General features: G+C 45.7%; 1 protein-coding gene across 1 annotated transcript in view; it reads right to left on the reverse strand.

Annotated features, from left to right (window-relative positions):
• Positions 1-13,700, reverse strand: part of xkr6b (XK, Kell blood group complex subunit-related family, member 6b) — a 36,759-nt gene extending 23,059 nt beyond the window's left edge. The window contains exon 1 of the mRNA XM_047021232.1: positions 13,132-13,700. Within this exon, the coding sequence (XP_046877188.1) occupies positions 13,132-13,700 (569 nt within the window). The remainder of the gene's footprint in view (positions 1-13,131) is intronic.
• Positions 13,701-16,523: the final 2,823 nt, after the last annotated feature.

The raw sequence follows: 16,523 nt of genomic DNA on the forward strand, positions 1-16,523 counted from the left end.
AGAAAAATAAACATTGTGGATGATGGCAAATCATGCGGTGTCAGCATGTGCTGTACAAAAGCGATCATGACATAGAAGACAAATGACCGTCGTCATTGCTGGTACGGCAACCTGAAAAGTTCACATAAAAAAATGTAGCAATTAGCAAGAAACCAGTTATTCTGTCCCTAGAGTGGCACCCAGGAGAGAAGTCCTCCCAGCACCATGGACAGTAACCCGCGCTGCCACTCCGCCAGGCTGGGCGCTGTCCCTTTAACAGGTTTCCGGCTTTCCACTCTACGAAAGAGCCCCACAGCTGCGACTCATTTGTCAGTCAGTGGCCTGGTCCGCTAAAGGTGAGCCGATGGGGAGAACAGAGAGCCTCGAGGCAGGAAGCTTCGCCTCGAGGGGAAGGAGGAGCGTGGCTGCTACACTGGGACTTTTGAAGCCTCGCGCACAGGCGCGTGCAGTCAACCCAGGCCAACTGGAATATCTTTAGTTTCGTTTACAAGGGTTCCTTTTTTGTCTATCCAAACAGACAGTCCCTTTCCTCCTGCCTCCCTCCTTCCTTCCCTCTCCTCTCTCTCTCTCTCCTCTCTCTCTTCTCTCTCTCTCTCTCTCTCCTCTCTCTCTCTCTCTCTCTCCCTGTCTCTGTCTCTCTCTGTCTCTCTCTGTCTCTCTGTCCCTCTCTGGGTCTGGTACTGAGTCTCAGTGGAGCTGAGGGAAAGTGACCTCACAATAGATTGCTAATGCAACTGTCCATCTTCTCCCTAGGCCCACCAGCGACAAGCTGGGAGAGAGGAGAGAGAAAGAGAGAGAGAGAGAGAGAGAGAGAGAGAGAGACAGAGAGAGACAGAGAGAGACAGAGAGACAGAGAGAGAGAGAGAGACAGACAGAGAGCAACATAGAGACAGAAGGAAAAAAGGGGGGAAAGGGATGAACAGGAAAGAGAGAAAAAAGAGAATATGGGGGAGAGGTTCAGAAGGAAAAATACATTAAGAAAGGGTTGGAGATATAGACAGATTAAGGGGACGGTATAGAGATAGGGAGGGAAAGCTGTAGTAGCACACAAGGAGAACAGAAAGATGAGCATAGCAAAGGGAGGACAGGGAAGAAGGGCCAGACAGGCAGAAGAGGAGAGCAGGAGGAGAGGCATAAAGAGAGGGAGGAGAGAGTGGGGGAGGCAGGGGATGTTGTAAGTGCATGTCAGGGCAGGACAGGCTGCAGAGGCAGGCGGTGCCCAGCACCAGAAGCCTCAGGCGTCTGGAGGTCAGGAACATGGCCACCACACCCAGGACCAACCTAGTCAGTGAGTCAGAGGTCAGGGGGACAGGTCAGGTCAGGGGGGAGACAGAGAGAGAGGGACTGAGTGAGGTGAGTGAGTGAGTGAGTGAGGTGAGTGATGTGGGTGAGTGAGTGATGTGAGTGAGTGAGTGGGGTGAGTGAGTGAGTGAGTGAGAGAGCGAGAGAGAGAGAGAGAGAGAGAGAGAGAGAGAGAGAGAGAGAGAGAGAGAGAGAGAGAGAGAGAGAGAGAGAGAGAGAGAGAAAGAGAGAGAGAGAGAGACAGACCAGAGAGAGAGACAGACAGAGAGACAGAGACAGAGAGTGAAGGAGTTATATTTTCCTGTTTTGAGGGCAGGTGAGTAAAGTACAAGCCAGAAAAGGTTGCTTCCAGTCCCTGATTCACCAGCATGTGACTTGGCCGTGGGCTAGGTCAATGCTAACACAACTCCCCAAGGCTATAGCAAGGTTGCTCATACCACTAGGCAATGAAAGGTCCTCAGGGAAGAGGGAACACAGTATTCTTTTCTTTTTGCGTTGTAGTTGACCAATTTCTGTACATATTATTCAGAAATCATTTGATTGGGAATCCTTGCTGGTTGGTTGTTTTCTATGGAGTGTTCTAAGGTTCAGTCTCCTGTACATCTCACACATTTAAAGCTCTACTGTTGAATACTTGAATACTTGAAATCCCGGGTTAAAAAAACCTCAAAAGCGCTTTGTTTGGAGAGGGAGAGCACTAACTACAGTATTTCTGTTTTTGTGGTTCCCCTTCTCAAAATAAATTAACACTGCGGTTCCTCAGCGGTTCCTCAGCTGCTTCCGACATGAGCTAGTCTGGGTCTGTTTGAATTTATCATAAAATCAACAGTCAGAGATATAACATTGCATTCTGTTTTTCTTGCGATCGAGATTCCAATTAAAGAGACAAAATCCATCCATTTAATAATAAAGAGATGGGGCAATGAAACTGGGCAGCCAGAGGACAAGACATAGAGAGAGAGAGAAAGACAAAGAGAGGAGAGAGAGAGGAAGAAGTAAGAGAGACTGAGAGAGACACAGAGATTGTGCTTTTGGCACTGTGTAACACACATGGCTGGAGCACAGTGTGTATTGTGCTGGAGTGGGCTGCTCTGGGCCACAGATCTGTTGGGTCTTGCTCACTGCAGGGCTTCGGCTGGGAATCTGGGTCAGCCCGGCACAGGGTTTCACCTCATTACCGACTCTCCATACACACATTTATAATTCAATCACCATATACAGGGATTCAGGGGAATCGGTAACCACATAACCAGAGGTGATGTTTAAAAGAATTAAGAATATTGGGATGGTCTATGAATCAAAGGATTCAAAAATGTGTTCTTGAAAAACGAGTTACATTGCACTGCTTGATTTGCAGGATAAATATCTAAAAATCAGGCCACTGAAGAATAGAAGTCTCAAATCCATTTGTGTCCCAAAATTTGACTGGCCATACAATGATTGGTTGAGCCTTACGCCTGTCATTCTTCCTAAGGAGGAGACCATGGACGATGCTGAACAGCTTCAGACACAAAAGGAGCCTCTTAGCATTGACAATCTGAATCTAAAAGTTGGAAATATAATTATTGAATTTAAAAGTGTTTTTTAGACTTTTCCCTGAGTGACATGCACAGTTCTGAAGGTGTGTTGAACAAAATGAACTATTTTTCTTAAATTGTGTTTTAGTTTGACAAAAACAAAAGCCAGACCTTGAAAGCAGTCAATGCCCCATTCCTGGTGGTGTGCATAGTAAAGCCGATACTCTACTCTCTGTCAACAATGAGACACTCTCAATCTCTCAGAATTCAAAAACAAATCACACAAAAGTAAAATAAATGTTCAAAATTTGTGTTTAAAAAAGCACTGTTTTGATTCTGTATTCCCCAAGATATCCCAATTTCTGCCAAAGGAAATCCCATGCTGCATTTTTCCTGGTGAGAGGATAAATGTTAAGCTTTTTTCAAAAGACTGTGATCAAACATTCCGCTAATCTTGGCCTGTTCCACATAGGACTCTGCTCTGTTGAGTGTAAATCCATTTATACTAAATGTGAAGGAAAAAATTCCAAAGGGGGAAGCCATCAATTTCAGGGCTAAAAACAACAACTATAAAAAGACAAGCGTGTGAACGACTGCTTCCATGTCACCACTCAGTTTACAATGTTGAAATGGTGTAAATTAGCCTCGTTGCTGATCATCTGGCATGAAAATAAAGGTGTGTGTGTGTGTGAGCGTATATGTGAGCGTGTGTGTGCATAATCTTGTGTGTGTATGTTCATTCATTCCTTTTCCTATTCAAAATAATGAGTTACTTACGGATACACAATTGGGCAAAATCTGTCTCGTCTGCCAGACTGAGAGGGCTTATGGCAATCCAATACCTAGCTACAACAGCTGCATGTGCATACATGCAACTATATGAGTAATATTACTGAACAATTACAGTTTTATTGTTTTTTAATTAGTAGTTTTGTGCATAAAACTATCATGAGGGAAATAGACTGTAAGAGGCTATAATTATCCAAAATGCGATGCAGCATGTGGCAACTGACATTGCAACCAATACTGGCCTATATTTTCCTAACCCAGTCCACAGTCCACAGAGACAGCCGGAATTAGAACATGTTGGTTTGGTGGCAGTAGGGGCCCCGGGGGACACAGGAGATGATCCCGTCAGTCACAGAGCCTAACAGACTTTCGTCTGACTGACTCCATCAGCTCTCTTATTATACCAGCTCCCCTTCAAGCACTGTGCAAGTTGTATTTTACATAACCTTTCCTCTCTTTCTTTCTCATTCTGTATCTTTTAGTCTTAATTTCTCTCTTTTTGAGTGTTTGTCTCTCTCTTTCTCTGTCCATGAATTCCAATGCTACACGAGCAAATACTATACAACAGATGCCATACCCAACGAGGTACATGTTTATTTCACCAACACAGTCCATCCACATGTCAAATGTATAGCATACACAAATACACAAACACGTGCTCACACACACACGCGGTCAGGAGGCAGGTGGCTGGGATAGTGTCATTGAGTATGTGTGTGTGTGTAATGTGTGTGTGTTAGTGTGTTTGGGGAGACAAACAAGAGAGTGACAGCGCAGTGAATCAGTAAGCACTCTCTCTCTCTTCTCTCTCTCTCTCTCTCTCTCTCTCTCTCTCTCTCTCTCTCTCTCTCTCTCTCTCTCTTTACACACACCAAACTGTCAGTGTATTTTATTACCTTCAGGGCCCAGAGGCTGCAGTCTGCACAAAGCTGCAATCACCAGTCATTACCATGTAACTCACACTGGAGGCACAGACAGGGGGAGGGAGGGAGGGAGCAAAAAACTGGTAGAACAGAGACAGAGGGATCGAAAGAAAGGTAGTGGACAGGGGAGAGAGGGAGAGAAAATAAAAGACAGAGAAAGACAGCATGATAACAAAGAGTGACAGACAACCTAGTGAGATGGAGAGAACGGAAAGTGAAAAGATGGAGAGGAGTGTTTTATATGGGAGAGGAGAGTGTTGTTAACATTGGTGGTTGTGATCTCAGGGGAGCTGGGGTTTACACATCTGAAATGCACCCAGGCCTGACAGCGGCCTTAGGGTGGAGGTGTGTGACAGCTAATGGATCACTGATGGCTCAGTGAGCCCCTGACCCACTCAAGACCCCTGAGGCCCCAAGGCAGGCTATCCACATGCCTGTTTTAAAAAATACCTAAAAAGCTACACTAACTTGCCTGGTAAAAAACATGAGAATATATGGTGAAACATGGCAGGCTACAGGAGTCTTGAAATGTGTTGCCCTGTATCGGTGCCTGAGTCTAAACGAAGGATCTGCACCTGTTATCGTAAGTGGTGACACATCATTGAGTCCAGTATTTGGAAACAACATTCAGGATCGTGATTGCAGTCACAGACACGGTCACACACAAGAACTCCCCAAAGTTCCCCCGACACCCTGAAAGCAGATGAAATTCAGTGAGACACATGAACAAGCATTACTCCAACACAAACTGACTCAAACAGAACAGACTGCCTAATTACTCACACGTCCATCTGAATCCCAGCTGGCACACCAACACAAACATGTTGTGCCGTACTATCTAGAACCACGTCGTCAGTCAAACACTCACCCATGACTCATGCCAATCTGATAATCTGCTGGCACAAATACTCACCTGTGATGCCTAAATATGATGCCAGCCTGGCAGTATCACTCTCGTTGTCACGACAACAGATGCCCTGCCCGTGCACGGTGACCCCCAGTATGTTTCATCTAATCTGGGTTGTCACAAGCATAAGGCACACTCACTGTAATCTTTCTGTCTTTAACCATGAGTGATAGTATTAGTACTTCACATTAGTTGTAGTACCAGTTACACCAGCCTTAGTAGAAGAGAATTGAAAAAGGCAAACTGGGTAACAAACCACCCTGCTTTGGTGCTTGTCAGATTGTATAGAGTACCCAGTAGGATGATCAACAGTGTATGCTCACTGAGTCAGAGTGAGTCAGTAAAACTACTTCAGGGTGGTGTTCTGTAAGATCTGTTATCTCCATTCAACCTCTGTCTGAAAGAGGAACATTGTTGTGATATTTTTGGCCATGAAGGGCATATCTTCTCTCTTTCTCTCTCTGCCATGACTTTTCTTCCTCCATGATCCATGTGAATCACGTCAGCAGCCTTGGTCTGCCGTCTCTCCATGCATGAAGGAGAACACCTCTGAAGTCCCTGGATAGCAGACTTGAACTGTACTGCCAAGATCATCGCTCCCGTTCACCAGATCTGTGAGGTGACAGCCTGAGTGTGTGCACTGTGTATGCACACACATACACACACGTGTGTGAGGTGTTACTGTCTGTGTGCGTGTGTTGCTGTCTAAGTAAGAATGATGTCAAAATGTGTGTTGGAGTACTAAAGGGTGTGCTAAGTACTATACAGTGAGCGTGGGTGTATGTGTGCGATGTGCATTTGTATGTTGCTTTTTTACTGTCTGTCTGCCACGGTAAATTCCATGTTTGTGTAAACCTACATGGCAAATAAACCAGATTCTGATTCTTTGAATTAAAGCGTCTGCTAAATTAATTAAATGAAAAATATATTGTGTGTTACTGTGTGTGCACACAAGTGTGAATGAGTGCAAAATGTGTGTGGGTGTGTGTGGTATAAGTAATTCAGAGTATTGGTTTAAGTTCACAGAAACAAATTTCATGTGTTAACATTACATATGTTTGATTAGTGAGGTTTCCCACATCCAGTGTGCATGCCCCTGTTCACACACGTGTTTCCCAGACAGCACCGCATGCTCATATGAGAAAACAGCGCAACAACCACAATGCGACACCAATGTGAGTACTAAAGGTCTGTTTAATTATTTACACTGAAAGATTCTCTGTTTATCAGGCTGACACCTCAAGTGTCAGGCATAATTAGACTCAGACTACAGATCGCTGGTTTCTTCACAGCTCTGTTGACATGACTATCTAGATAGACGGGCTCTAGATAGACGGGCTCTCTTCTTTTCATCTGTAGTTCAAACATGAATAAAATACATGTGTGTGTGCGTGTGTGTGTGTTAATACTCAAGGACAAGGTTTTGAGGAAGCACCCATGGGGAACTCATGGTAACAATTATTGAGTAGAGCCATAATTCCCTGAATTCTCATGAATCATAACTAATGACATAACATGTATTATTCATATAGCTAATGTTCAATAGAACCTGACTACCGGTAACTACATATTTAACACTTGTTTGCTCATAGCTGGTATTGAATATTAGAAATGTGTCCTTTTTCATAATATGTTACTGTAAATGTCCACTGCAAAAACAATTTTAAAGTGCTCTAAATACTATATATTGTATTTATAAATTCAAAACCATGGAGTAAACCACCACCAATATGTATCCCATAAACATCACCAGTTAATAAAACATTTTATGTGCATTGAGGCTTAAAACCTTGTCAAGCACCCTAGAGAAAACCTTCAGAAACCCAACAGTGAGAGCATTATGGGTCCAGAGAGAGATTCTCCTCCACAGGTTGACTTTGAGGGGAAGGAATTCTGGAAGTGGGACATCATGTTGTAAAGAGAGATGAGGCCTGGGCCGAGGGGGAGAATGGGAGGTCTGAAAATGGGCTCTGAGGAGAGGGAGGGAGAGAAGGAGGGATGGAGGGAGAGGATGAGGACTGTATGTGTGTGTTGGGGGGGGGTGCTTGGTTATAATGGGGCAGAAGCCAGATGCTCCAATTTCCTTGACAGAAATGGAGGTCAAGTGCAGCTTTATGTGAAGGGAACACAGGGAGAGAAAGAAAGAGAGAGAGAGAGAGAGAGAGAGAGAGAGAGAGAGAGAGAGAGAGAGAGAGAGAGAGAGAGAGAGAGAGAGAGAGAGAGAGAGAGAGAGAGAGAGAGCTAGATGCCGAGACAGGCAGAGGAAGAGAGAGGGAAGGAGGAAAGGAAGGGGAGTAAGGGAGTAGCCATGATGTCTTTAACAAGCAGAGAGGGATAGAGCATATGATAGCTGTGACCGTGCAGATCAGAGAGCAAGATCACCTTAACTAGTACACAGGGAGACCAGAGCTTGGCAGCAGGGCAAGGTAGAACAGTACTGATGCCGGAGCCATGTTGAGAGATTGAAGAGAAGGATGCAAATGAACTGATGCTTATGTAAAGAAGGTTGCTGTGTAGGGCTCCCATGAAGTAAACACAGGACTCAAATAGGGAGATGTTGAGAGGAGAAGGCAGAGATGGAGTAGGTAACACTCGAGTACACCAGCTCTCTGCTCATAGAGCCTGGAGAAACAGGACGTTCAGAAGTGTAACACATAGCTGCTCCTCAGTTCCCCACAGGTGTGTGTGTGTTTGTTTTAGTATGTGTGTGTGAGTGAAAGAGAGAGAGCAAGTGAGGGGAACACTGAACCCTGAGGAATGGTGTGTGTCTGTGTGTTTATGTATTTATCTATCAGTCCGTCTGTCTGTTTGCCTTCTCCCAGAGTTAGAGATAGCAGCTCAGCTCTATAGCAACATGACTGCTCGAAGAGAAGCGAGTCAGCTCAGCAGGCAATGCCTCAGGCAGCTCAATCGAGTGTCAACTTCCGCGCTTTACTTGTAATTTCCCGTGTCATGCATTGAACTGTCTGACTAAAATTAATAGCATTTTATTCAATAAGGTTTTTATTCAACCTGGATTTGAATAATTATCTAAATTCTATATCTTAACTTGGACATAATTTTCAGGAAATCTATTTTACAAATCAAGAAATTCCCAACACTCACAAAATAAGCAATGGAGGGAGTGTCCTATCAAACATCCGATGCTGCAACAGATGGAGTAGCCTTTATTACTGTAAACACGCCTAAAACCTTCAAGAATGGTGCAGGTCAACTGCCCCCACACGTCAATGTGGAAGATGGTGATTGAACATGTGAATCGAAGATTTGAACATCCTGTGTGATGCCTGAATCATCTTTACACATGGCAGGCAGGAATGAAGGAATGACTGACCCTGCTCAACGTGTGTCTTCTCAGTCCCCGTCCCCCCCGCCCCCCCCACACACACACACCCTGCGCCACCTCCACCCCCGCTGGAAGAGAAACCTCATGCACCCTCCTGGCTTTGACAGCTTCCTCTGTCTCCTAATTGGAGGCTTTCTTTGAGCGCTAGCTTTTAAGGAACCCTGTTATCAATGTTAATTAGAAAATGAGCATGGTCGCATTGAAACTCCAGTGGATTGTGAGTAGGCAATGAGACAGGGAGGGTGGTGGGCTAGTTACCCCTGATGCACAAGCCCAGGACCAGATCATCACAAAGCATCTGTCCCAAAACTGGTGGTTAAGCAGAGCTTCAACCAACTCCTGTTTAACCCAACTGGAAAAGTTGATGTGAGGAGAACTACCCCCCCCCCCCCCTCCCGCTTACTGCCTGACAGAACAATGTTTTTTCTGCAAAGAGTACAATATGTTCCTGATCTTTCCCCATTCTCCCACATTCAGTGCCAAACTACCTAATGAAATGGATTGCCACTAACTCAACCAAGCCATTATGTCCTCTTCATACACACACACAAACACAAAAACATAAAAACACACACACACTTTGTGTTGAAGACATTCTGAAAACTACTGTTCTACTCGACAGTATCTGTTGTGTACAGTGTCAACGCCTCGCTTCGGCGCTCATACAAACCTTTCTGGCAGTTTCATGCAGCCTTGCCAGCCACAAGAGGCTTTTCCTTGTCTCCTTCACAGTCAGCATTAATATTTAGGCTTGAAAACACAGGCAGATGTCAGCTCAAGCAAATTCCCCTCATGTTACTCTGTGGCCAACCCAGTGTTTTACTGGGATTAAGGTCTAATCAAGACATCCAATTTGCTGTGTCCTGACACTTGGAGACATTGTTTGGGAGATCTCTTCCAGATGGGACTACAGTGCAGTCACACATCTTCACAGAGGGGCCTGATTGAGGGATATCATCATGTACAGTACAGGTATACAAGAGACAAAGGCGACAGACAGACAGACAGACAGACAGACAGACAGACAGACAGCGAGACAGACAGATAGACAGACAGACAGACAGACAGACAGACAGACAGACAGACAGACAGACAGACAGACAGACAGACAGACAGATAGACAGGCAGACAGACCGACCGACCGACCGACACAGTCTCTTGGCATTTATTGAAATCAAAGGGCTTCCAAAAACGTTGTCAGGATTTCCTTGAGGGATGAAGATGGATCCGCCTCTTGTTCACCCAGACACTGATTCGGCTTTTTACACCGATTAAGCTGTCTGTCTCAACTCCAGGGGACTCTGGGAGGGGGGGTCTCCGTTCTCAAGGAGACTCCAGCAGCGGTGACTCACCACCAGTCAAAGCAAAAATGAAAGGGTTGGGGAAGAACCAATGACGAAAGAAGGTTTGAAGCACTGAATTCTCTGTACTTTTAGAAGACCGGAATACGAGCTGCCTGCAAAAGACAATCCCAGCTCCCTGTCTCTCTCCAACCTCCCTCTGCTCAGATTAGCAGGCAGATAAAGAACAATTGGAACAGACGTTGTTGATAAACCTGCAAAGAACCTTACTGAAAATCAAAATAATGTCCAGTACATAGACGAGAGGCTTTGAGAAAAATATATGCTTTTTGCTCTTCTGCATATACTGTAGTTAAATACTTTTCTATCTGCAAACAAGACCATGAATTCTTAAAATATGACGGGGATTACCAGATTTTGTTCGATTCCATTCTCAGTGTGCAAACAGTGAGCTGTGTGTTCTGTTCATACAGTGCACAAGTCAGTGTTCCCAGGCTCCATGGGCCTGATCCCGTTCATCTACATAGCCCTGCTCAGAGATCTGCGTAATTATCTCTATATCCACTGTACAGACCTCCAGGCTGGAGGTTGTGAACCTTCGCTAAACTGACAACACCAGTGTATAACCTTTGACCCTTTGAGCTCTCTGGGCTGGTGGTGCCCATCCAATGAGAGCTGTCAACCGTAGGATGAAATCCCTTGAGGCTCTGTCCTGTCACAACATCCCTCTCATGAGATGTGGTTTCCTCTGGTTTACCCAGGGCACATCTCAACAGTGTTCAGTGGTTTCCTACTCTTGCCTCCTTGCCTCCTTTAACTCTAAACGCAAACAATGTCCCGCTACATTGGACTTTCGGAATGAATATGGCACTTAGTTTCCCTTGTAAATCTGCTCCCTCTTATGAGACTTCGTGACCAGTAGAGAGTTGAAGAGTAGAGAGAAGTTAACTGTTTTATGTTATTGAAACGCACCCGGCTGTCGACACCAGCTCTGGTCTCCCTCTGTCCTCTACTTCAACCAGCGTGGCCATAACTGAATAATCAATGGAGCTATACGCTGGAGTAAATAAACCCGGCCTATACGACTGCAACAATCGATATGACAGGCTTCAGGTGCAGCCTAAAAGGCTTGGCTTGACAAATGCAGAGTGTGGCATTTACAATGAGAGAAATATGAGCATGGCTTTAAAGGTGGTTAGGGGTGGGGAGTAGGGTGGTTCATTTCTCCATCTGGTTGAATGTAAAATAAGTTGTGGCAATGGTCCTGATTTTGTATACTGCTTATAATACCTTTAAATGTAATGTAAATATGTTGGATTAAATTGCCATTCTATGGCCATAAATAATTTTGGTAGGTCCAACGGATCCAGTCTTGAATTAAAGGTGATGGACTGCATCTAGCAGAGGATCCATTTGAATTATTAGACTGGGGCAGCTGTCAAATGTAAATCCCAGCTCTAAATACGTTCTAGAACGGTCAATATCTCTCTCTCTCTCTCTCTCTCTCTCTCTCTCTCTCTCTCTCTCTCTCTCTCTCTCTCTCTCTTGCTCGCTCTCTCTCTCTTTCTCTCTCTCTCTCTCTCTCTCTCTCTCTCTCTCTCTCTCTCTCTCTCTCTCTCTCTCTCTCTCTCTCTCTTTCTCTCTCTCTCTCTGTTTACCTCTGTCTCTCTCTCTCACACACACACTCTCTCACTCATTCACTCTCTGTATAGCTGTATCTTCCTCTCTCTCTCTTTCTCTCTTTCTTTCTCTCTCTCTCTCTCTCTCTCTCTCTCTATCTGTCTGTCTGTCTGTCTGTCTGTCTGTCTGTCTGTCTGTCTGTCTGTCTGTCTGTCTGTCTGTCTGTCTGTTTCTTCATCTCTCTCGCTGTATCTCTTGTTCTCTCTCTCTACCTTGCCTCACAAGCGCACACACACTCACACATGCGTTGTATGTGTTAAACAGCACAAAAAGAGCGATACAACAGGAACTACTGAGACCACCAAGCTTGTCTCGATGCGCAAACTAAAAAAATGCTGGTTTTACATGACCCAACCCCCACCCCCCACAGCAACAGCCGTCATGCGTTACATTTTCCCATTAAATGTCAGCCACTGCGTCTGTCTGCACCAAAAACAACACGCTACTGAGAACCACCGAATAAACAATAGGAGTGGGCTGATTATGTGAATGTGTGTGTGTGTGTCCGTGTGTCTGTGTGTGTTTGTGTGTGTGTTTGTGTTTGCATCAACCAGCATAATTGTTAGAGCAGTGTAGGGTCACATTTTACTACCAGTGCTTCTGCACATCACGTCAGCGATCACAAATTACGCACACGAAGGTAGACCTTAGTAGACGGGAGTAGGAAGATGCGCACGGTCGTCGACGCATCATTTTGGGTTCTAAAAGCAAAATTTAAGACCAAAGAACCCGTCCGTGTCGCAGAGGAATCGATGACATCATGTCTGTAAAGGGGAGGAAATGTCGTTTTTATGAGACGCGCGCGTTGCCGTGAAAACAGATGCTCGTCTAGCCGCTGTTTGCAGAGTTGAGTGTTTCATGCGGGAGGGTGAACGAAAGTTCCTGAATCCTCACATGCACTATGAACGGCTAGCCTGACGCCAGCTCCCACAGTCAAAGGCTACACCATTTACACACACACACACACACACATACAGCACTGGCAGTGGCGCAGAGCCCAGTGTGCAGAGACTCTCAAAATGTAGACATGCCGTCAACTGCGATGGCGCGTGTCTCAGTTCCAATTTGTTTGGGAATTGTGCAAAAGCCATTAACACTTTACCGTGAAAAGCAAACAGCAAAGAGGGATATTTGTGTAAAAAGCAGTGAGCGATACCAGAGACACATTCAGCCAGAAAGGTTCACTTCTCTGTCGTGTGCTGCTATACCTCTCTAAACCATGTCGGCTACGCAGGGTTATACCAGGTGACAGTGAAGCAGGCGAGGAGAGTCGGGGTGAATGTGTTTAACAGGGATGGGGCGGGGGCACAACTGCGCTTGTGGTTTCAAACAGATTTTCTCTGGTGGAGATCACTGGTAAACTTACCTCCAAACTTGCCCCATCTGAAAGATGTGGATGACTGTCTGCCAGACCCAAACGGAGAGGAGACAGCATCTGTCTCTCTGGTTTCCGAAGGTAGCCGTGGCTCTCCGGCTACTCAATCCCTCTACGGAGCCCAGTCCACCCCCGGTGTAATCCTGCACGAACCACCTGAAGCTAAGGATCTGGACCAGAACCGAGGGGACAAGCACGAAGAACAGGGTCAGTCCGGACCAGAGGTAGTCCTGCTTATGGTAGTAATCGATGGCCAGCCACAAGTCAGTCCCCACGTCCCAAAAAAAGACCAACAGGGCCAGGACAATCCACAAGCAGTCCAACCATAGGCGCTCCTCCTGCGGCGGTCGCGCCGCATCTCTCTCCTTCCCCTTTCCCCGGAGGTAATGCAGACAGGCGCTCCGGCAGCCCCAGTAGCACGATGAAGTGTTGCAGCAGTGGCAGATGTGGAAGGAGCTTCCTCCTCGCGGGTCGCACTCGCCGGTCCCCACCACCTCATCCAGGTTGTGCAGCTGGGCGAAACCGGTGACGACCCCGCGACCATCGGATTTCGCTGCCATCTTGCTCTCTGAAGCTCCCACCTCCGGCTTCCGGGGTTCGTGACGACACTTCCCTGACACCTGTTTTTCGAGTGCACCCCAAATGTGTGAGCCATCTAAAATCGGGGTGACGGTGCGGAGGCGTCGCCCAGTTGATCCCCAGATTCAGCGATAGTGGCGTCACAGAGGCAACCCATCATCCCTCTGTTCACGCTGCAGATGTTCTCACCTGTTTTCGGTGGGTTTGGCCACAGGTTCAGAATCAAGTAGCCTATATCCGAAAAGGGCTGGCTTTTTTACACCCGTGTAGTTATTTTTCGTCAAGCCCTCAGCGTTGTATACTCAGTGTTGTCCTTCTCTGCGACACTCCGCCAGCTGCAAGGCTGAATGCCATGAGCAGACCATCTCTCCTCTCCTCACTCACTGTCCCACGACGACGTAATTCACCCCTCCTCTCTCTCTATCTCTCTCTCTCTCTTTCTCTCTCTTTCTCTCTTTTTTCTCTCTCTCTCTTTCTCTCTCTCTCTCTCTCTCTCTCTCTCTCTCTCTCTCTCTCTCTCTCTCTCTCTCTCTCTCTCTCTCTCTCTCTCTCTCTCTCTCTCTCTCTCTTTCTTCCTCTCTTTCCCTCTCTTTCTACGTGATTGCCACCTAGTGTCTTGTTTGAAGCCCCCAATATGAGTCTGCATGATGTAATGCTGTACTGCACACAGCATGCTTTTAACCCTTCACTTTTTTCACCAACGGTTAGGCGCTACAAAGGCGTTAAAAATACGAGGCATCCGGCGTCTTTACAGTGTTGAAGTCAAGCTCAGCGGGAGCTGTCCAGTGCTGAAGTGGTGCTCGTTTTAGACAACCTTAAAGACTACGGTATAATTGGCCAGTTACAAACCTGTTTTGATGTTGGAGTCAAGGCTAGCATAGGCTACACGAAAAGTATCCACATTTATCTTCCCTCTCTCACACTAGCTGCTACTGTATCAACCTGCAGCAGTCACAGGAATTAATTACAAAAGCATTTCCTCCCCTAGCAATTCATAATTTGTGTCACACATGCCTGCCTTTAACGTGTTTGCAATAGCATGTCACAGACTTTATTACAGGCAACCAAACTAACTTTACGTACTTTGTAGGCCTATAAGCTCATGGAAGTAGCCTATGCAGAGCCGGCAACACTTTGTAATTTCCCGCCAAATAACATATAAGTCCAGGTAAGACCACGTAATGATAAGGCACTTCCTTGGGTATACAGAGAGCTCCCCTTAGACTCAACATGCTGAACAAACGGATGCACTGTTGCAAAGGTTTTGTGAAGAACTTGTGGAGGCTGATTTATGTGATGTTGAATGGCGTTTGATGGCTGCGAAATCGCTGAATGCGCTTATAAGTCCATAAACATTTAATGTTATTAAAATAGCGAATTTGGACTATAGGCCCTATACTTGAATAAATATGTGTAGCTTCTGCACATTGTAGGCAGCATCGGACAAATCAAGAAATCGCAGTCAGTGTCAGCTTGTGGTCCTTTTATACAAAGGTAGTGACATTTCACATTGTCTAGATGTTTGATATAGGGAAGCAGCAGCATGCCGGCCAACTGCGGCGAGTAAGACCCATTAAATGAGGCCCGAATATGCCGAACAGCGTGGACGCATGTGCTTTACTTTACAGTCAATTTCCGTGCAGCATATGAAATGAGTTTCCTTTCAATACATGCAGGTTTTCTGGTCTCAACTGGTTGATGCTTGAGTGACCTACGACTGCACCGCTTGCTTAGATCTGATGCAGGTGTAGCCCAGTGAACTGGGAGAATTGTAACCAATTGAGAACATCGGATGGATCACACATATACCAAGAACAGTAGGTCCTATGCCTTTTCAGTTTAAAGCAGGCAATACCAATTTTTTTTCGGCCAAGGGGCGGCCAATCGCCAAGGGGGCTATAGCATACCGAACCAGGTAATAGGTTATAAGACAGCATGTCACCAATCTTTAAACATCCGCTCTGAACCACACATCCTTTTTTTCTTCCAACCCCTCGCACAACATAAAACTTTGATGAAGGCAAATAGAGTAGCAGAACATTCCTTGGGCGCGCAAGGTTCATCGCCGCACACATGTAGAGTTATCTAAATAATGCAATGGAAGTAATTGGTGACAAATCCCAGAGGAGACTGCGCGCACTCAGTTTTCTCGCCAGGGGAGGCGGCTGGGTAAAAGGAACCTCTGTCTATTGCAGCGGGTGCACATGCACTGCCAGAACCTGACTCAGCCCCCAAACATTGATAACCCCACTGCCTGACACCACTTTGAGAACATAAAATATGTGACACTAACACTCAGATGTAAAGCCCTTTACTGTAACTGTGTTGGCTTACATACAGTAGAACGCTATTTGAATAATTCGCAAAAAGAGTTCGAGAGTTCTTCCATAAGGAAGCTTAGGTGCTACACTTGGAGCTACATCTTCTATTAACCTCGAATCTCGTGTGCTCTCTTATGCGTCCTCTCCTCCATCTTCAGCGTCTCTACTGACTATCTCATACTGACCACCGTTTTATCCTCAGAATAAGAGATGGAGGGAGGGAGCCACCTGGCGGTGAAATAACGAAATTATTAGATTATGTTATCTTTATTTACAGGAGGGGAAAGCACAAGCAGTGATTTGCTCTAAGCCTACACAAACACATAAAAGCAGTCTACATTACGCAACCAATTATATCAGTATGAAGAAGTTGAAGTGTAAACACTGATGCGTCAAAATCATTAACGGTCAATGATAATGGACCTGCTCAGATGCTCTCATAACTAAAAGTACATTCAAATAAAATCCAATATGCATTTCTGA

Source organism: Hypomesus transpacificus, chromosome 6 (genome assembly GCF_021917145.1).
Source record: "Hypomesus transpacificus isolate Combined female chromosome 6, fHypTra1, whole genome shotgun sequence".
Lineage (NCBI taxonomy): Eukaryota > Metazoa > Chordata > Actinopteri > Osmeriformes > Osmeridae > Hypomesus > Hypomesus transpacificus.